The sequence below is a fragment of the Prunus avium genome, chromosome 1, assembly GCF_965620075.1.
Source record: "Prunus avium chromosome 1, drPruAviu1.hap1.1, whole genome shotgun sequence".
In the NCBI taxonomy this organism is placed as follows: Eukaryota; Viridiplantae; Streptophyta; class Magnoliopsida; order Rosales; family Rosaceae; genus Prunus; species Prunus avium.
Genome location: NC_142284.1, coordinates 36154273 through 36176719, shown reverse-complemented (window position 1 = coordinate 36176719; position 22447 = coordinate 36154273). Strand labels below are relative to the sequence as shown.

At 36.0% G+C, this 22447-nt stretch overlaps 1 protein-coding gene across 11 annotated transcripts; it reads right to left on the bottom strand.

Moving 5' to 3' along the window:
* Window positions 1–10209: 10209 nt before the first annotated feature.
* LOC110760202 (putative disease resistance protein At1g50180) lies at window positions 10210–20023 on the bottom strand. 11 transcript variants are annotated; one of them, XM_088247562.1, is made up of 8 exons: window positions 19481–20023; window positions 19224–19279; window positions 15676–16749; window positions 11973–13741; window positions 11390–11668; window positions 11061–11172; window positions 10847–10932; window positions 10210–10651 (listed from the first exon to the last, which is right to left on the bottom strand). In XM_088247562.1, the coding sequence occupies exons 3-4, from the start codon at window positions 16715–16717 to the stop codon at window positions 11973–11975; spliced, it is 2811 nt and encodes a 936-aa protein (XP_088103688.1). In that variant the 5' UTR covers window positions 16718–16749; window positions 19224–19279; window positions 19481–20023; the 3' UTR covers window positions 10210–10651; window positions 10847–10932; window positions 11061–11172; window positions 11390–11668. The 11 variants fall into 11 exon arrangements, with proteins under 11 accessions (XP_088103688.1, XP_088103681.1, XP_088103687.1 ...); XM_088247555.1 differs by having other exon boundaries at window positions 10757–10932; window positions 11075–11172; XM_088247561.1 differs by having other exon boundaries at window positions 11075–11172.
* Between the last annotated feature and the right edge of the window lie 2424 nt (window positions 20024–22447).

Here is a 22447-nt window from a genome sequence, read left to right as displayed (position 1 = left end):
AGAAATTTAGTGACTCCCAAAGATATACGTGTGTTCGGGACAAGGGATGACAACCGGGTCACGAGTGATGCCCTGGCACTGAGCGTGCAGAGTACAGCATGTGTCGCAAGTTTGGGTCATCGCCTACTTGCGAAGTCCCATGAGGTAGAGGTGCTTAAAGCTCAGTTGGCGGCGGAGCGAAGTTTGGTTGAAGACTGTCAGACTGCTATAAAAAGCTTGAAAAGGGAGAGGTCAAGGATAGTGGAGGTGAATCGACACCAGCTAGAAGTATTGCGGGACGAGAATAAAAACCTATCAAAAATGGTAGAGTTGTACTCTCGCGACATGAGAAAACAGCTGGAGGACTTAGACCGACCGGGTAAACGCAAACAAGCAGATCGCGAGAGTAGTTACACTCAAGCTAAGATTGCGATCTTTGGGAGCTCAAGTGATGAGCCCCAAGAAGCTGTGTGTGAAGCCCTGGAAGAGGACAGCCAGAGGGCCAAACTCAAAGCTCCAATGGTCGAGACACCAAGCACCGAGAAGAAATGATTTCCTACTGCATTATTGTTGTTTTTATTTTATTTTGTTGTTTTTGTATTTTCGTTATTTTGTTTCGGAAATAAAAGAGTAAGGTTGCAGAAAGAAAAAGAAAAAGAAAAAGAAAACAAAGACGACAAACGGAAAAGAAAACACATTTCCCTAACTAAAATAAGATAAAGATGATAGCCGAAAGGGAAAAGCAAAAACACAAAGCTCTAGAAAATGAAAGTAACGGGCAAAAACATTAAACACCAGAAAACACGGAAAAAAGAAAAGAAAAGTAAAAGTAAAGGTGCTCCCCCTTGAAGCGATTAGGTCGAGCATGCCCGGGAAATCCGAAATGGTGTTGGCTCTCTCTCATCAGCGTATGTCTATTTAAACCACACCCCTGCAAGCGGATGATACCCAGCATTTCTTCCTGCAAACTCAAGGAAAAACATCAAAAAATTCAGAAGCAAAACAAATGGCATCCTCATGCACTCACCTTGATGATCTCAACCTTGAGCTCTCACTTGCACCACCGAATGCCCAGACAAGGGCTCCTCCAAACACTGTCTTTCCAAACTCTTCATATCATCACGGCACGGCCTCAAACTTTGCTGAGGCAATACCGAACTTTTCTGAGGCACTGTCAAACAGAGCAGTGCTGCTAGGAGGCATGATTAGCAGCAAGCTCACTCCGACAGATCATCTGCATGTGGCACAGAGGTCTGATAAGGCAGCGGTAGAGGAGTCCCACAATTTAACTGTGCTCCACGCGGTCTCCGCTACCAATTTGGGCATGCGATTACTGGTGAGGACAAGGGAGTGTGCCGCGATGAGCGAGGAAATAGCTTCCTTGAAGGCTATGGTGGCGGACTTGCAGAAGCGGCTCTACTGTGCCAATCAGCACGTGGAAGCATTGCAGAGAAGAAATGAGGACCATGTGGAGCTGCTGCAGATTCTACAAGTGCGAGAAAATAGAGGCAAGCCATGATGATGATGGAGATGAAGAAGATGATGAAGATGTTGTTTTTTTATTTTTATTGTTTTTTTTTTTATTGTTTTATTGTTTTTTGTTTTTTTTGTTTTTTTTATGCAATGTTTGAAATAAAAAAAAAAAAAGTTTTAACACTCAGAAATAAACTAACTAACCATGCCACATAAATAAATAAATAAACTAACATAACAAAACAAAAACAGAAACAAAACAAAAACAAAGACTCAACAGAAAAGAAAACAAAGAAAATAAAGAAAACTTAATTTAAAAACATACGAATATACAAGCAACTCACGGATGACCAGTTAAGGGCCTCAGAAAACACAGCCAGGGGATCCGGGAAGGTTGGAGGGGTCACAATGGTCCCGCTTAAAACCCAAACTTCTTAGACACCGAAGGTGTCGCCTAAAGAACTCCTAGACACTGTATTAACGGAAGTGCTCACTGGGGTTACCATAAGTCGGCTCATATGAAAAATCTTTTTTTTTTTTTTTTTAATTTAAAATTTTTAAGATAAGAAATAAAAACAAATTAAGATAAAATGGAACAACAAACCATAAACGAAAATGAACTAAGTACTCTAAACAAATTCAAACAAACAACATAAATTGTTGTACTAAAAGAAACAAACCAATAAACCAAAGAAAAACACAAACAGCACTTTCTATCACCCGTTTATCACCATTTGGACAGATTCGTTTCTCTGTTTTTCAGCTTCGACCTGTGTTCAGTTTTTAGGCTATAACTTTCCAACCGTAAGTCCACATTTCACGTTCTTTATATGGTTGGATTCAGCATAGAAAAACAAAGAACTCAACGCGGACCAAAAGGTAAAAACAATGACGGAAATAAGCATAATTCAAAGAAGAGAAAGGATTGAAATGCTCCCCCTTGAAGCGATTAGGTCGAATGTGATGCACTTGGAGGTCGCGACTTCTCCCATTGCTCCACACTTCCTATTCTTATGATTGAGGTTGCCATCTCTCTCCATTTATTATTGAGCTATAATAAATTGCTAAAACAAACATAGAAAACTTGAAATAGAATTAAAAGGATGAGGAAATAAAAACTAAAATGAAAAGGAAAATCAACACACATCCAATTCCATGCTTCAAAGCAACAAGCACCAATGGGTTGTGTAAGCTGGGACTTAAACCCAGTTCTCTTGCTTGTTGGGCAATTGTCCTTTTCTGTTGGACTACAAACACAACTTGTCCATTAACGTCATTAACTTTAAAACTTGAAATTGTTCAGTTAAGAAAAAAAAAAAAAATAAAGTAGGAAAGCCAAATAGAATCAAACAATGTTACCGATCCCCGGCAACGGCGCCAAAAACTTGTTGTGTAGATTTCAGCTGCACCAAAATGGATTAAGCTGCATCCTCAACTTGTGATACTCGCAAGTGCACGAACCGTTGGTAGTATAGCATATGTAAGTGCGAGGTCGATTCCACAGGGATTGGTGATTGAATGATCCAATTTAGTTTCCCTACACAAAATAGAAACAAAAAAGAAGGGAAATAAATAAAACAAGGAAGAAAGAAATAAGTAACTCAAGCAAATAAGTTCCCAAGTTCAATTTAGATTAATGGATTGATTCTAGCTAAAGTATGATTAAGCCATGGTGTGTGGTCATAACCTTGTGTTCCTAATTCCCTAATTTGATCATTTGTTGTCTAACCTAAAATTAAGCATTAGGAACCCATTAAGCATAGAAGAACATTTTAAACAACCAAGTATGTATCTAATCCCTGTTGTCGAATGTCCATACATACTCTTCCTATTCATAGTTCAATTCGAATTAAAGCATGGTGTATACTCTTAATTCAAACCAAGATAGCTAACATGCAAGCCTAAATGGTGATCAATCATTCAAACTAGCATATTAACTTATAAGCATAATGAATAAGAACAAAAACCATAATTGAAACTTGGAAACTAATTCAACTTGAAAACTTAAGAAAAGAATTTACATAACAAAGAAAAATAAATTACAACTAAGAAAACATTAAGGAAACTAAGAGAACTTTGAGGAAGAAAGGAAGTGTTTGAGAACTTTGAGGAGGGAGAAGAAAGTGTTTGGGAACTTTAGAGAATTTTGGAAGAACATGTGTTTGAGAGCTTTGAGGATTTTGGAAGGGAATGTGTTTAAGACATGGGGAATTTGGAAGAGAGTGTTTGAGAACTTGGAGGATTTGGAGAAGAAAGTAGAGAGGTGTTTTGAGAGCTTTGTGGATTTTGGAAGAGAGTGTTTAGGAACTTTGAGAATTTGGAAGAGAGTGGTTGAGAACTTGGAGGATGTTTGTGAACTTGGAGAATTTGAGAACTTAGGGAAGGAAGAGAAATGTGTTTGTGAAGTGTTTGAGACATGGAGACTTTTGGAAGAGAAGGGAAGTAGAGAGATGTTTGAGAACTTTGAGGATTTTGGAAGAACATGTGTTTGAAAGCTTTAGAGAATTAGAAGAAGAGAAAGGAAAAGTGTTTGATATTTAGTACAAAGAAAATTTAATAGAATGATCTTATTACAACAATTGAGAACTACAAAGGGAAACTAAGAGAATTTGAGGGAGAGAAGGGAAGGGAGCTCTAGAGAAGTGCTTGAGAGCTCCCCCCCTTGGGGTGTTCTTACAAGCTTAGAGAACTTCCCTATTTATAGGCCTAGGGGAAGTGAAAATCAGAATTCAATAAGACTAATGCATACAACACTTGAATTATAAAATCTGAAATGGTTGATGCACTTGTATTAGAAAATCTGAAATGGGTGATGCACTTGTATTAGAAAATCTTGAATTGGTTGATGCACTTCACCACTAAATCCCACCAGCAGCCCTAGCTCATCTTCATGTCACCATGACCAAGCTTCCAACCAGAAATGATAGCTCATACCTAGCTCACCATGACCAAGCATCCAACCAGCACATGCTGAGGTCAGCATGACCAGCAACTTCAAGGGCTTACAACTTGGGCTTCTCTTAATCAAATTAGGACTTTAAGCACTCAAACTTGAAGTTCAGAATGTCTTCTTTCCAGCCATATATCATTTGGGCCAATCCAAGGTCGGAGGAGGAAGTTAAGGCCAAAACAAATTGCTAACTCATTTTGCGCGCTGATAAAATCCATCCTGAGTATGGCTCTGTGTTTGCTAGGTAACAGACTCCACAATTATCCAATGTGGCTGAATTTCGGATATGTTATAGCATACACCCATTGGAACAACTTTCATGAAGAATGTGGCCTCATCCGAGCTATGTAGGTTGCTGAAACAAAGCTTGCAATATGACCTACGGAACTGGACTGGCAGGGGGCTGTAGCCATAATGAATTTGTCTTTAAGCTCTTCATCAATTCATCCAAATTAGGCCTTAACATGCTTGAATTGCATGAATTATGTTCTCCAAAGCCATCATTGTTACCTAAAGCTCAATTAACTGAAAGATAAACACAAAAAGGATTAAAAGCACAAGTTTAACTCAAAAACATAACCAAATCATAAGCTAGAAGGGTAAGAAATAATATACAATTATGAACCGATCACCTATCACAAATGGTCCCTGCGAAATTTTTTTATTTTTTCATTTAAAATTCATGAAATTTTGGTTTTCCTTTTTAAATTATTTAAAAATATATATTGTATTTTAAATACACATAACACTATATTATTGGAGATGTGGGCTCCACATATATGCCACATCAACAAACTAATGGAGTTTAAAAATAATTTAAAATTCATAAAATTTAAAAATGAAAAAACCAAGGATTTAGGGTTCATAAATGGTCCTCAAGGTTAAAATCCTTCTATAAATGGTTTTTTCATTTTTAAATTTTAGGCTTAATATCACAAAACGTCCTTAAGGTTTACGAAACTATTAGATTGCATCCTTAATGTTTTTTTGTGTCACTCATGGTCCTCAAGATTAATATGTGCGATCACAAATGGTCCCTGCCATTAGGTTCCGTCAAAAACTCTATTAATTTGCTGACGCCACATATATATATATATATATCACAAAACATCCCTGAGGTTCACACACCTATCAGAAATGGTTCGTACGAAATTTTTTAATTTTTTAATTTAAAATTCATAAAATTTTGGTTTTCTTTTTTAAGTTATTTATAAATGCAAAAACCATTTATAGAAGGATTTTAATCTTGAGGACCATTAATGAACCCTAAACCCTTAGTTTTTTCATTTTTAAATTTTATGATCACACATACTAACGGAACCTAACGGCAGGGACCATTTCTGATCACACATACTAACTTTGAGGACCACGAATGACACGAAAAAACGTTAAGGATGCAATATAATAATTTCGTAAACCTTAGGGACGTTTTGTGATAATAAGCCTAAATTTTATGAATTTTAAATTATTTTTAAAAAACTTCATTAGTTTGTTGATGTGGTATATATTTGAAGCCCACATCTTCAAAAATGTAGTTTCATGTGTATTTAAAATACAATATATATTTTTAAATAATTTTAAAAAGAAAACCAAAATTTTATGAATTTTAAAATGAAAAAAAAAAATTCGCAAGGACCATTTGTGATAGGTGTGTGAACCTCAAGGATGTTTTGCGATTGTGGGGGCCTTTTCATTCCAGCAGCTACAAATGGGCTGGGCTGCCGTAAGGAGCAAATGGGTGAAATTACCCCCTATGTCTGAGTTCAAAGATCAAGCCCCAAGAATATTTTGAAAGGGTAGTGCAGCCTTAGGAAACACCTTGGTTACCTTCACCAACGAAAATAACAACACTTACAGATAGATTTTCTAGCTCAGCATGAGAAGCTTATGGCATGAGAGCAAAACCATCATGAGTTTAGCATAAACAGAGAGAGGGCTATGAATTCCTATGAGAAACAGAGGTTTTAAGACAAGGGGGAATGGATTCTAAGAGGATTTAAAAAATAAGCCCTTCGCTAAATTGAGAACACGCGACTTCGTTAGTGAAGGAATAGTGGTGGTCATTTTTCTTTGATAAGTAGGGCATATTGGCTTGTTTGGATCTGTGTGGGTTTAAATGTTTCAATTGTTTCCATTGATATGTAACAGGGAAAAAAGGATGACTTATAAAAAGTAAAACTCTGAAATTAACTAGCCTTGGCCTAGGCTAGAGTGCATAAATGAATGGAAACAGAACTCACGGGTTATCAGAGAGACTTATGACTTAAATGAAGCTTATTGGATATCTGAGTTTTCCTTCACCAATCCAAAGTTCTCCTCAACTTTTGGTAATAGTTTCTCAGGAAAAGAAATGTACTGCAATACTGATGGGGCATACAGGAAGTGTGAAATCTCTCTGTCCTCATCCAACTAATCCTGGTAGGTGTAGATTTTCATCTATATGTGGGTTTTCTCACTCTTTTTTTTTTCATATGCTATTTTTGTGAAAGAACTAATGAGAATACAACTAATTTAAACCACTGCTTCTTCTTATCTGACAAAGATTATTGTCTCTGTGGTTCGAGAGATGGCTCCTTTGTTCTTTGGGATTTCGCCACTAAGTAAAAAATTATTAAATTAGGCTTAACATGTGATATAATTTCTGAGATGTTTGGTCCCTATGGAGACATCCCATTAAAAGTGAGAACTCTAATTCCCTGAAGGGTTAGAAAATTTCTGGGGTGGGAATTCAAATACGGAGTGAAGATAATGAAAATGAAACTAACTATATAATAGAAAATCCAACGAAGATCAGTCAGCCAAGTACTTATTTCCTCTGTTATATTGCAGTTTTTGGATCATATTGGATTATTACAGTGAAGCTATTTATGGTTGGTTGTAGAGGTGTTTTGTTGTGACTGCTTGAATCATTGAATGGGCTTGAAGGCCAAGTTGGTTAGTGAAATTTTAGTTTCTCCATTGCTCTATTTGGCATAGTAAAATCACTTACTCAAAAACCTACCTAGCTCTATATATGGCTCACTAATTACTAGTCATGCCTAACACTAGTCTGCAGATCATGGTGTTTTGTTTTTCTGGTGTTCTTGTGAACTTCTTGGCCACTCTTGTTTATGTTCTTCTGTATTTTTTGCTTTTCCTGGAATAAAAGTTCTTTTTTTTATTTTTTATAAATGAAGTTGGATCATGGTATTCAAACAGGACTTGTTGGAGGCACACCTACTGTAAGGATATCATCATAGGCGTATTGTGGATGGTGAGTGGTCTCTGTCACTGTGGTTTGATTACACATGGACTAAGAATCTTGTTATGTTAATAACATTGTTCTGTTTAGATTCAAAAGATTTTGTTTTGTTATTCTTGGGGTTGAAAATTTACCTCGTTGACCCTATAATAAATTTGTTTTTTTAATTGTATTCCTTGCGGATATTATTGCAATGCCTTGTTGAGAACTTGCTTGTCAGTTGAGAGATTGCAGGTATGGTTATGTAATTAAAGGAATGGTTGTGTTATAATATTAAACTGAATTATTGATCTCTAATCTACAATTGATTTTGAGTATGACTGAAAAGATTATTGGGCAATTAGTGTCTGGATGGTTGTGTTATAATATGAAATCTGATTTTTGTTAATGAACTACTCAAGAATATGATCTTTCATATATGGATTTTGGAAAATTCTTGTGTTGGTTGAGTTATACAATGAAATCTCAATTTTATCTTGAATATGAACTGCTCACCAATATGATTTTGCAAATCTGTATATTGGGCAATTTGAAGTGATATCTTATGCAAATTTAGTACCTTACACTTTTTGATCTTATGTTCATATTCCAGTTGTTTATGTTTCCATTTTATATGCTCTTTTCATGTTTATTTCAGTATGTGAGACTTATGAAACAGAACGACACCTACACCAAAACGCTATTGGACAAAGTTCGAGATGAATGAGCAAGTCATATGTTAGAGTGGCTTTTTGTTTGAAATAAGCATTCTCCCTTCATTTTAAATGTTTTGTTGCTAGTATCTTGCTTAAAGACAAGTATGGATCATATGTGGGGTTGGAAAATTTGTGATTTATGGAAGTGTTGGATATATATTTGATATATGGATATATTTAAATTTATATATGGTTTTTAATGTGCAATGGTCAACACTACATGATATTGTTAATAACAACCTCAATTTTGCACAAACAACTAAAGTTAAAAATTTTAAATAACAACAATACTCATAAGACAACTGAGTGGTGGTCGGTGGTTGTTATTGATATATTAATTAAATTCTTTGTGTTTGCATACAAATAAAGACTCAATTATACATAAACTCAATGGAATTTTATAACCTTAATAACAAACAAAAGGCCTTTGGTTTGGAGGAAAATAAATGTACATGTCAATTTGGTAATTATAATAACAAAAAAAAACTTACATTTAATTATTTAAAAATTAAAATAATTATTTTTTTAGTTTGACACAGCACCAAACATAGTTCTTCACTATTTTTACAATCCAGCTTCGTAGTTCGACGTAGCACCAAACGTAGGTTAGTACTTAATCCAGTTTAGACCAATCCAAGCTAATTCGAGACAATCCCAGGATTTAGTCCAGTCCATGACAGTCCACCGTACCAAACGACCCCTTATTATCTGCATTTTCTTCTCCTCCAAAAGAATTAAAAGTTAAGTACATACAAGGAAACTAATTATATTTAAGGGCTTCTTAGATTTAGGTCCAAAATGATTAGCTATCATTGGGTTTAGTCCATGCGTTTATATGTAGGTCCTTTAACATTTATTACGTTTTTTGTTGTGTCGATTTTACCATTTGAGGTAAATAAGGAAAACACATTGAAAATTTAAATTTAATGCATTATTTCCTTGTAATTGAATTCCGGAATTTAAAATTTGAATTCTTTCCTTGATAATATTCCTAATATATGGATAAAATACAATTTAATCAATAAAAAGTAAAGGCCCACATATTATACCAATCAATCAAACAAGTACCCACATTAAATTATATACCTAACATACAGGTAAATAGTGTTATTATTAGCAACAAAAAAAACTTAGTGATGATAAATCATGTTACTTATAAGTTAGAACATAAATTAGAAGACTACCTATAAGTTAGGAACATAAATTAGAAGACTACCTATAAGTCAGATACAAAAATAGACAAAATAAAATTGTCTGTTACCTAAAAAAAAAAAGGTACATAAAATACTATTACACATTGTCGAAAATATGAAAGAACATATATATATACCTATGCAATAGGCAATGGGCAATATGACATAAATGACTATTATCTGATTCAAGTCATAAGGGACAATATTGGAACAAAAATAATTTTTAAAATAAAATAATAAAAATATTACATCAGAAAATATTTAAAAAGGAATGTAATTCTACATGGCACAAAAATCAAAGGACTTGGATCAAAGTCACCAAATCCGAAAATTAAACCCAACTCCTCAATGAAAATTTGAATCTATATCAACTTTTCTATATATTTAATTATATATGTATCAACTGATCAAACCGAATCCATGTTAACAAAAAACTAAAAAACCACAACAGGAAAATTGAATACAGGCTGCAGGTTGAGAGCTCAAATGCGGCATGGGAATTAGGATTTAGATGATCCTCCATTAATGCCACGTTTGGGCTATAATTGATGTTGGATTGGATTACAACTAGGCTAATCCATTCCAATTAAATGTAATCCAAATCCTTCTAGGCTAAGGATGAAAGGTTTCTTCACAAGAAACATATTCTTTGCTAAAATTTCATTGAGTAATTACCAATTGTACAAGGGTTTCATGGATGAAATGTATTGCAAGCAGTCGAACACGGATATCCCTACGCTGCTAAAACAGTTAACCATAGGATTACACAAACTTTAAGCATACACACATAGAATTACACTAGACTTGGAAACATTTAACCAAAATGATTGACAAGAGTCTTAGAGATAAATTTTTGATGAAGCCATTGGTGGTAACTGCAGTAAGATCTTCTCCTTGTGAGAAGAGGGACCGTGGGTAGAACTTACACTTAAAAATTAACTTGTATGGAAAGGGTTCTCAAGAGCTCTCAACGTGGGATATTTGGGTTCTAACATTCCACCACGCTTTTGTATATGACGTCATCATCGGAGCACTCTATCGACATTGGCCCAATGGTGTCATCCATTCCTTCCTTTGAGGCAGCTTCACTCATTTAACCGTATCGCTCTTTCCGTGAAGTCTGGCTCAGGATCCACCGAAACACAGGGATTTGAAGATTAGTAAATAATGAAGACCTTATAATTCGAAGGAGACAGCAGAAGCATAATAGCCTGACATATAGTACCTCAAAGCAGCCCAGCACATTCATATGAAGAGAACAGAATCAAAACAAAGATATATTTGCACTGTATTGAGGGCACAAGTATATACTAACTTCCATTAAACTGATCATCTGACATGCTTTTCTAAACATCTGGTTAGCTTCCCCGATGTATATATTCACATGTCCTCACTTCTCACCTAAGAAAAATAGAATTAGTACTTTTGAACAAGAGAACAAATTTGCAAATATCCTTTGGACACAAAAATACATTACTTTCAAGTTATGATAGAATACTTTACGATAATTATGTGACATTATGACATACCAAGAATCTCATACCAGTAATTCAATTTCCATATAATCATCTTCGGCAGTAAGTATATGCAGCACAATTTGTCTGGTCAGCTTCTGCATCCTTTCTCAATGCTATGCCCCAGCTGCAGCATAAGACAAAATCAGCATTTTTTTCCGACAAGTGAGACCCAATAATACAACATGAACTGTAGTATTTTATTGAAGGAATATTGATGTGCTTCCAGACACATGCCTGTTATGAAATAGATTTAACATATATGAAGTGGCAATCACTTTGGTATTCTTAGTGTAGGGACAATCTCCACTTCGGTATTCTTCAAAGCGGCAATCATTCCTTACCTTCTGAATCTCACTGTTTCCATTGTTCCCCAGCTCTGGACCTCTTTCAAAAGCTGCTTCTTATCTCCACTTTACATCTACATCATCCTCAACTTCATCATCATCACCATTGCTGCCTCCTCCACATTCCAAAACCAATAATACAACATGAACTGTAGTCTATTATTGAAGAAAAGCCTTCGCTCTATCAAGCATGTAACATATATGGTGCTTCTTCTACGGATATGGCCTGCCATAATTGAATTGGATGATCTTCACAAATTTTCTTCTCTTGATTTTCTGCATTATTGAATTTAGGAATCTGTGAGACATTATGAAAAAAAAATTCAATAAATAACAAATAACGATACTGAATTGAAGAAGTTGGTTTGGTTTTGGACTTGAGAGGAAGGTAGGTTATCAGAGCAGAAGCAGGAAAATAAAGCAGAAAAAAGAGCAAGCAAAACAGACAACCAACAACTGCAGTATAACAATAAAAAAGAAGAAAATTAATAAATGAAAGAATGACGCAAAGATGCAAAATGAAGAACACGTTACACAACAAATGAATTAACCTCGACCACACTCGGAAATTAAGAAGTACCTAGTCCTCATCCATGTTTGCAAATACAATCGAAGGCACGTGTTGGATTTTATAGAAATCATCTCCTCCAACCTGAAGCCTACTATGCAATGTCCTAGACATCTGTGTGAAGCTTAATTCCCAAAGTGTAGTAATATGTCTCAGCCCATCTGGAAGTGTCGTCAATCCCCTGCAATGTTGCATGCACAATCGGTGGAGGCTAGGCATGGCTCCTTCTTCCACCGTGAAGTCCCTTAATTCGTACATGCAAATGAGGGAAAGAGATTCAAGTTGAAGAAAGCTTCCTTTGGAGAAAACCAATGTGTCTAATCCATCCTCAAAAGTTTCCTCCATAAGGCAAAGAGTTTTAAGATTTGGCTGCTTCTCTAGCACGGCCATCTGGTTGGCCTTGAGATCACAGCGACACAGTGTTAACTTAGTGAGGTTCGGAAAGTGTTGAAGGTCCGGTAACTCTACGGTTCGCCCATTCAAATCTAGCTTGTCTATATGACGGCAACTTAACACTATCTGTGCAACCTCCGTACCACTATGAATTCCAAGTAAGTTGTGCACAAATAGAGATCGAATGCGATCAAGTGTGCTGCTGGTAGATTTTAAGGTTTTCTCCAAATTTTTCAAGGGGCTTGTCACTCGTATGGCCAGTTTTCTAAGACTGGTTAACTGAGTAAGATCGTTCAGGTCACAGCAGAGGCTTGAAACATGGTGTAGAGTCTGCAAATCATGAAGAGTGGCCAGTCTAAGTTTTTTACCCCGTGCGGTGTAATAAAAGGGTAAATACAAATGCCTCAGTTGTTCCATCATCCAAAATACATCTGGAACTACATTCGTTCCGTTAATGCGTAAATCCAGAGTTTGCATACATATCAAATTACCTAAGGACGATGGCAACCAATTTATAAAACTATGCCTTAGACTTAAAAATCTCAAGTGGACCATATTCCCAATTTCATTAGGCAATTTTACTAATAGCTCTATACCTTCAACCTTCAAAACTCTAAGCAATTTGAAGTCCTTGAATAGTGGCGACACTAACTTGTTATTTTCTGGCATCCAGTATCTTGGGCCGAAGTATAACAGAGATCTAAGGCATTCGTCTCTTTCATATCTTGATGGAACCATTTTATCAACATTATCATCCACATAGATGGCAAGTCTTCGAACCTTACCTTTTAGTGTTGCTTTGGTTACCGTGGGAGAAGGAAGAGCATGCATTGTCTCCCTATGCAACAAATTGACAGTTTGGAGAAAGTTCTCCTCTTCTGCCTTCAACAAGCACAAGTCTCGCATGAGATCATGAAGCCGACAAGATTTAATCTTTCTAATTGAACCCCGTTCTCCAATTTGAACCATACACCTTTGCACTAATTCATTTAAGTAACTAAAAGCTATCTCCTCCATTGTTTCCATTGAACCTTGTCTTTGTTGCACCGAGGATATAAGACCTTCTGCCATCCATAACTGAGTCAATCTCTTTACTGATATCTCAAAATCTTCAGGGAAATGACCTAAATATAAAAAACATGGTTTTAAATAATACGGTAAGTTATCATAACTCAACGACAACACCCACGATGTACCCATGACTTCATGTTCACAATCTTTGCCTCTTCTTATGTATGCATAAACATTCTTAAGTACTGTCTCCCACTCATTAATTGTGTCCTTTCTGGCGAGTAGTCCTGCGAGCACAATGATGGCTAATGGCAAGCCAACACAATGTTGAAGCATTTTCTTTCCTAATTCTTTCACCTTTGTGGAAACTTCTAAGGCTGAAAAATAATCAACACCAAATTCATTGTTATATTAGCAACTTTGCATTGTAAAAGTGAATAATTTACACTAATCGCTTGTCTAAAATAAAATGTTCATTTTTTTTCAAACAATTTTTACACTATCAGTTTATGATTTTACTCAACGTATGCTAGATATATCAGCAACAAAAGAAAATAAAACACTTATGCTAGATAATTGACAAAACTAATATAATGAAAATTGCACCAAGTTTAATAACTTGGAACACAAAAATTACTTTGAGATGGGTTTTAACTTTTGAAGTTGGCTCACTTAAAGATGCGAAAATACGAAGGAGAAGCAAGAAGCGACTAGTCGCTTCTTTCAAAAACAATCGGTCACATAATCCTGAGAGCAGAGGTCGCGATGCTGGAGAGAAGTTGGGAGGTTCTGTGCAAACCGACCGGTCGCAAGTATTGGGCAAACCAGTCATCGCATGTTTTCCTGCTCGGCGTGATTGGCATTTTGCTAGCCTATTTAAGCTAGGTTAAGTCTTCTATTACTATTAGGTTTGTACTTAAGTCCTATGAACTATAAATAAGCACTTTAGTGCTAGGTTTTCATAACGTGTGAAAACTAAGGCATCAAATTGAGTTTGAGCCAAGGGTGCAAGAAAAGAGAGCTAGAGTTTGTGAGAGAGCAAAGGGGGTTATTCATTGTAACCACAAAGCCGAACCTCTATAAATTCTTGTGTTCTTTGTGTGTGTGTGTGTTTACTTTTCAGTTTGAGTGTGTGCTTTATCTTTGCATGGCTTGTGTGTGATAGTTGCGTAATCCATCAACAACAATGTATTGAAGTGTTTTCGCACAACATTAACTTCCCGAAAATAAAAAAAAATGGATTCAGCGGACAAGTATTAGATTCATTTTTCATTTTCTAAATGATAAGGTAATCAAAACCCGTACTCTTTTATCGATAAAAAATAATTAGCAATACTTAAATAACTATAATTTATTGATAAACTTGTTTTAACAAATGACAAAATTATAATTATAATCTGGGAGTTTATACTTCAATTTGGTGGCGTTAATTTGTTTCAATGTTTGTTTCCAAAGTGAAAATGGCTATAGTTAAGAATATTCGATATGGAGATAAGACAGAAAATATAAGGTTCTTACAGCAAAGTTCTTATGAAGAATCCCGTGTGCTATGTAATTTGCCAGATAATCATATAACATTTATCGTTCACCAAAAACAAAATGTTCTTAACGCTTGGAAAACACAAAGTCTGAAAAATGATTGTTTTTTTTTTTTTGAGTGTTTCTAATTTCCCCCTGTCTTATTTCTCCGCCCATCTTGTCTTCAAAATTTTAAAGCCAAATTTACCCCTATATAAAATGACTTCTAAAGACTTGGAAAAAGAACATTAAACATTAAAACTAATTAAAAACAACTAAAAATATTATTTAAAAAATATCAAAACCCTTCCCGCACATCACACATACCCCACCCTCCTCCATCCTCCCTCATCCTCCACCGCACGGTAGCCATTTTTATTATAATCAATTTATTAATATTATAAACAATAGTAGCTCGTTCGGGTTTTCATTTTTATATTATAAATCTTTTTCTTATTTTTAATTAGTTTTTAAAATGTTTTATTAATATTATAATCAATTTAAGTTTAAGAAGATGGGTCCCACATATGTCATCTCATCATTTAGTACTAAATTATAATTAAAGGGTATTTTAGGAATAATGGTGGGTGGAAAAATAGAATTGTGTTTTTTCAACTGGTGGGTGGGAAGATAAGCTGAGTGGGGAAATAAGACAGGTTGGTGGAAATAGAAGCAATTTTTTTTGTCTTTCTCAAATGTAGTGTCGAATGGAATATGAAAAGTTCTTATCTATTGCGTTTAATTGACAAATATGAAATTAAAGTAGAGACAAAAGATTGGGATGAGAGAATACTTATGCCTTCTCTTCCAAAGATTGCTATCTTCTCAAAAAGTTCCCAGCTTTCATCGTTATTTAATGGGTGAGGTTGGTGGATGAATCCATTTGAATGTAAAGCTACCTCTTTGTTGCGAGTGGTGAGTAATATTCTGCTTTCTGTTTCCTCACCATGCAATGGAAATGCAGCTTTCAGTGACTCCCATGCCTCGATGCTCCAAATATCGTCAAGGACTACCAAACATCTACTTTTTTGTTGTAGAAGATAAATCCTCTTGGCTATTTCATTATCCTTCTGTTTTGCAATTTCTTCTCTTTGCACAGTGGTAGCAGAAATAAGTTTAATTAAAATTTCTTCCCAAACAGATCTCACTTGGCATTGTTGAGATATACATACCCAAACAAAGCAACCAAAATGGCGTCTAACTTTATTATGACGATAAATTTGTTTTGCAAGGGTGGTCTTTCCCAGACCACCCATACCCCAGATAGAAACAATTCGGTGGCTAAATTCTTTCTTCACCAAATGCCTGACCAATTCTTCCGCACTATTCTCTAACCCAACAACATCACGTTCAATAATATGAGAATAAGTTCGCCTTACTTGCTGCTGCCTCTCATACAAAGAAATGGCACCTCTAGAGTTCCTTATTTCCTTAATGTTATAAGTTTGCAAGCTTGACCTCAAATTAGAAAGTTGGGTGGTAACATTCTCAATTTGTGACCCAATCTTGTGAAGATCAACTCCTTCCTTTAACACGCAACCAAACCTTTTCAGAACATTCTTCATGCCTCCTTGTTTCTTTGTAGCCACTCTCAAGATAAATATTTCTATGACATCCTCTAGATCATAAGCAGCCTTTCTTATTTGTGCAACCCAAACACGTACCATTTCATCATCTTGTTGCCTTACATCTGCATCTTTCAGAAAACCCTGCATGAGTTGCAGCTCAGTTTGTGCAAACTCAACTTTTTCACTGACTCCAAACAAGAACTTCGCATCTTGGATGATGAATTCTCCAAGTCTTTCAATCACAAAGGAAACTACTGCTTCAGTCATATTTTCTTCAAGCACACAAGGAAAACAACTTGCTGAGAAGAAGACATCACATGACATAATCATTATATCAGACAACACAATCACTACTAAAAAAACACACACTAGCCACTACTACGAATTTGTCCCCCAAGTTGATTTTAGAGATAATAAATTGTCTTCATTAACCAATAGAGACTATGCAGCGACTATTTTTATATCAGTATCCTAGTTTGAGTTTGCTATTGCTTATTGGGTACCATTTATTGGCTCAGTCCTTCCCTATTTTCCATTAAAGATATACCTTTTTAAGATACAAGCCATTTAAGTTAAGCCAAGCCACGTTGAATGGCTCCAAACTTGGGATATGATATTTGAGGTTTCCATTGATTATAAGAAACTATTAAATCTTTGCAAGTGCCTATTGAAAAGGCACCATTACTTATTCGTGCCAAAGTGAACAACAATTGTTATAAATAAATAAATAAATAAATAAAAAGACATCGTTTTGAGGTGCCAATTCATCTTTATAATTAATAATATACTTAATACTAGAAGCATATGTTCCCACCAACACTTTTCTAATAGTTTTATGTTCTCTGTTTTTTATCTCTTTTTTCTATAACTCAAAATCAACCAATAGACCCAAATGAAAATGAAAAATTAAGGATTAACTACACTTTAGTCCCTGGAGGTTTAGTGTCAGTATTGAAATGGGCCCCAAGGATTCAATTCAATCAATTTCATACCCAACATTTCAAAGTATTACCAATTTACACCCGCCGTTACATTGACCGTCAAAGTCAGACGTTAAATGCTGACGTGGCAGTCGTGGGACCCACCTCATAACCAAACAGCAGTTAGAAAAAGACCAATATAGGACAAATAATATTAAAAAATTCTTTATTTTTAAAGTTAATTAAAATCATTTTTTTTTTTTTTAAAAAAAACATAATTAAAAAACCCTATTGTTAACCTTTTTAATACATAATTATTCCAAAGTTAACCTTTTAAAAATCAATAATATTGTTAAAATCAATAATAATAATACATAATATTGATTTTAAAAAACCCTATTGTCAAACCTAAATCCAAACCCAGATCTTCACCACCCATCCTTCTTCCTCTTCCTTCATCTCTCCACCCATCAAACCCTAAATCCAAACCCAGCATCTCCACCACCCATCCTTCTTCTTCCTCCTCCTTCTCTTCCAACATCCCCACCTTCGTTCCTCACCCACCACCCACCACCTCATTCTCCCTCAGTCCTCTCCTCCTAGCCCCAACCAATACCAGAGCCCTAGCCAATAGATCTGAGGAGGAGATCTGCGCGTCGTCGGAGACGTATGGCAGATTCGGCATATGGGTTCGCGATGACGTCGCTTAGTTTTCAAGGTTGACGATGACCCAACCACCTGGGTTTTCGAGGTCGACAAAGACCTCTCGATTGCCCAGAAATTCGCACCTCCTGATTGCCCCTCCCGATTGCCCATCGCACCTCCCAATCACCCGGAAATTTCTAGCCACTTGCATATCTGGGTATGGGGCTTGGTGGTGGGAATATGGGTGTATTAGCATAACTGGATCGAACCAGATGTAAGAGAGAGAGAGAGAGAGACTAAGAGGGGCGGAGATATTTCAGAGGAGGAGGGAAAGGGGATGGGGCTGGGGCGGGGCTGCGTGGAGAGTAAATTCCCAGAGCAGAGTTACAACCCTTAGGCATATGAAGAGATGATGGAATTTTTGAGTAAAAACTCGTTGAACGATGGAGACAAATTCTGTGCCAACTTGATGCGTAAATCTTCCAGGCATAACGCTCTGAGTATATTCATTTCATTTTATTAAATTGTTTTTTTGAAAGATAAGGAGGAGGAAGAAGAAGGGTGGGTGGTGGAGATGCTGGGTTTGGATTTAGGGTTTGATGGGTGGAGAGAAGAAGGAAGAAGGATGGTGGTGGAGATGCTGGGGTTTGACGGGTGGGGAGTTTGAAGGGTTTTTTAATTATGTTTTTTTTTTTTTGGTTTTAAATAATTGATTTTAATTAACTTTAAAAATAAATAATTTTTTAATATTATTTGTCCCATATTGGTCTCTTTCTAACTACTGTTTGGTTATGAGGTGGGTCCCACGACTGCCACATCAGCATTTAACGTCTGACTTTGACGGTCAATTTAACGGCGGGTGTAAATTGGTAATACTTGAAAATGTCGGGTATGAAATTGATTGAATTGAAACCTTGGGGCCTATTTCGATACTGACACTAAACCTCCAAGGACTAAAGTGTAGTTAATCCAAAAATTAAATACATAAAGACTATATAATGTTCTCTGCAAACACGGCTATAATGTTCTCCACAAGCACTCCTCTCTAAATAGTTGATGAAGCAATCAGACCCAATTCCTCTTCTCAAATATAGAACAAAATTACAAGATACCATGAAAAATATACAGATGGAACCCATAATCTGAAATCATAAATTGCTATATAAAAAAAATAAAAATAAAGATCAAGGATAGATTGAGATTATTACCTTGATTGGAAGAGCAAACAACCTTGTAAGATTGAAAGGCAGGGAGAAGCGAGAATCTGAAAACCAAAGATGAGGTATGGTTCCATCAGATCAAAAAGATTACTAATCCAAAAGGCAGAAATGGAAAACCCATCATATAAAAAATTGGAGATAAAAAAGATAACCAGACTGATTCAATCAAATAAAAGACACTGAAAACCCATTAGTATTCTCAACGAAATATAATGAAAAAGATAACCATATGATGGAAGATCTACCTAGATCCAACAACTACACCTCCACATAAAATAGATCCAAAGGAGATCTACCTAGATCTACCACCAAACTCCAAAGTTTCAACAACACATACAACAAGGGTCCAACGGTGGGAGATCTAGCCAAAATCTGAACAGGAGGCTGAGAAGCAGCCCCAAAAAACTAGGGTTGAGACACGGAGAAGAAGAGGCAGGCAAGGATCTAGCTCTTTTTTGGACTAGTTTTCGAAAGGTATATATGAAAATATGAAAATATCACTTTGTTCGGGAACGTATTGCCGCCGGCACTCACTGTGTTCAAATCTTGCCTTCTGCTGAACAGTTAGCTGATGTTTTTGCCGTGTTCAAATCTTGCCTTCTACTGAACAGTTAGCTGATGTTTTTGCGGGGAAGTGTTGAGAAGACACAATATTCTTGTGCATGTACATGGAGCTGGACCAAAACAACTGCATGTGGTCTTGACTGGTGCAGAATATTTATCAGATTAGTGATATAATATTTTATTCTTAAATTGTCTACCCACATGTAGATTACTTGTATATAAATATAGTCTGCATCTTGTAAATTGATGTGAGGAATAATAAATCAGGCTCTTCACAACTGAACCAGATTCTCTTTCGTATTTCAGATTGATAAGATTTCTTACCACTGGAAACAATCTCTTCCCTCTTTGTATGTGAAGTCCGATAACCAAAGTGAATGCAAATCGTAGTCAACTTTGTTAGTCTTCGACCACGATCCTTATTATTTGTTTCAATTGTATGACAGCTAATTAACTTGTTAAAGCAATTGCAACTTGCAATTCTATTCTCTTAAATGACTGGACATAATTATCTTATAATCTTCTCCGTGCATTTCCTTTCATAATTTAATAAAAGCTAGTGCAAGCTCCAACTTGATTATGGAGTACTAATTGACCTAAATTTTCTATTTCGTTATGTCCTTTTCTCAATGGATTGATGTAGATGTTCTACTTAATTGCTTCATTTTTAATTTAAGATGCGTACCAAATATTTAAATACTGTTCTGTTTGATTTCTCATTTGTTGATGAATATCAAAGACACATGGCAGCCCTTAGATCTGTGACATGTTACGCACAAGCAAGGCTATATATTACTATAATAGGATTATTTACTCAAATGGTCTTCAAATTTATACCCGAGTTACATTTTAGTTCTTCAATTAAATTATTCGTTTAAATGGTTCACCAACTTTTTATTAATCGGCACACTAGTCCTACCGTTACATTCTGTCAATATTATTGTCAAATTTAGGCGTAAAAGAGTTCAATTAAATAAAATAGTAAATAAATTAAAAACTAAAAATAAAAAATAAAAACAAACAAAAAAACAGAGAGAGAGAGAGAGAGAGAAGAAGAAGAAGAAGAGGATGTGGGCAGATGGGGAGATGAAGGGGGAGGGGGAAGGGAGGGGTAGGGAGAGACGGATAGGGAGGCAGAGATAGGGATGCAGTTTTTGTTTTTGTTTTAATCTTCTTTTTTCTGAAAAAAAAATTATGGGTTTTCTATAGTTTTGCCCCCTGAGCTATTTGCATATTGTCAATTTAGCCTCTTCATAATTTTTTTGATAAATTAAGGACTCCAATTGTTTAAAAATCGCTAACTGAGGGCCTACCGTCAATTTTTTTTTCAAATTCCATCTAAATTTCCATCCAAATTCAGGGTAAATTCGAAATTTAAAATAAATTTAAATAAATAAATAAAATAAATCCCGACCATCCCAAGCCCTAGCCATCACCACTAATCCCAACTTCCCCCTTCCTGCGATCTCTCCCCAGCCCCATCGCAGCTCCCACCCCATCACCAGCCAAGTCCGCACAACCAAATTAGGCTGCACACGAAGAGCAGTCATTTCCTGCAAGACATACCTAATGCTATCATAGTCCTCGGCCTCACCAAACATCTTACCAAAGACAGAAAATGCAATGGTCTGGTTTCCACCCACTAGCTCTCCCTCTCTCATATAAACTAAGAACCTCCTCAACATTTCCCAATTTGGCATAAACATCTAAAATAGCAGAGTAAGTCACCTCATCAGGCATTAAACCAGCCTTGTACATCCTCTCAAACCACTCCATTGCCTTGTCAAAAAGCTTGGACCTCTTAGCACAAGTAATTATAATGGAGTATGTAATGTTATCAAGTTCAATCTCATTGCTTCCAATATCCTCAGCCAGCTCATCAATAAGTTGAAGTTGCCTCCCAAACCTCAAAGACTGCATTGTGACATTGTAGAATATTGTATCAATGGGAAACAAATTCTGGACCTTCACCTAATTGAAGAAAATTTGGGTTTTCTGCCATGGCTTCAAGCTATTGAGTATCAAAAGCGCATTTTCTCTAGTGGATGGTTGTAAGATTTCTTCAAGAGTAGCCAAGAAAGCACCTTAAGAGGCATCAAAATCATTGAGCTTATGAGCAAACTGCCTGAGATCTCTCACCTGAGGATTGTAAGAGTAAAGGGAACATTTCTGTCTCTGTAGAGAGAGCATAGAGCGTTTGGGCTTGGCGGGGTTCAAACATTTTATCACCAATAACACAAGGAATTGTAAAACTTCCTGGATCTTTTAACTTGGGAGGGAGCTTCCTTTGCAAAACAGCAAAAACCTCTTCCGTTAGTGCAAAGTTTCATGATGTTTGAATTTCCTCTTGTTGGTACAAAGGTCCTTCAAAAACTTTGCATAGCTTGGAAGTTGCTTGATTACATCTAAGAGAGGAATGTTGACTTGCACTTTTCTAAAAGTTTCTAGGATGTCCTTGGCATACTGATCTTTCTTGGAGCTCAACAACCTGTGAGAAAAAGGAGCACGTAATATATCTTCATCAGTAGGTTCACAATATACCTTTGCCTTTCTTGCATTTCTTGCAAATACATGTTTGGGGATCCACTCTAATGTAGAAGCCGCTTGTTTATCCTGATCCTTGATAACTCCATCCTTTCCTTGAGGCT

Bases quoted from the DNA above. Each gene is read 5' to 3' on its own strand.
- LOC110760202 (XM_088247558.1), bottom strand. From the start codon at position 16,717: ATGACTGAAGCAGTAGTTTCCTTTGTGATTGAAAGACTTGGAGAATTC. The intron at 13,742-15,675 runs GTATTCTCTCAT...ATTATTTTTCAG, and splicing joins CTTTGGAAGAGAAGGCATAA to CCTTAGAAGTTTCCACAAAG.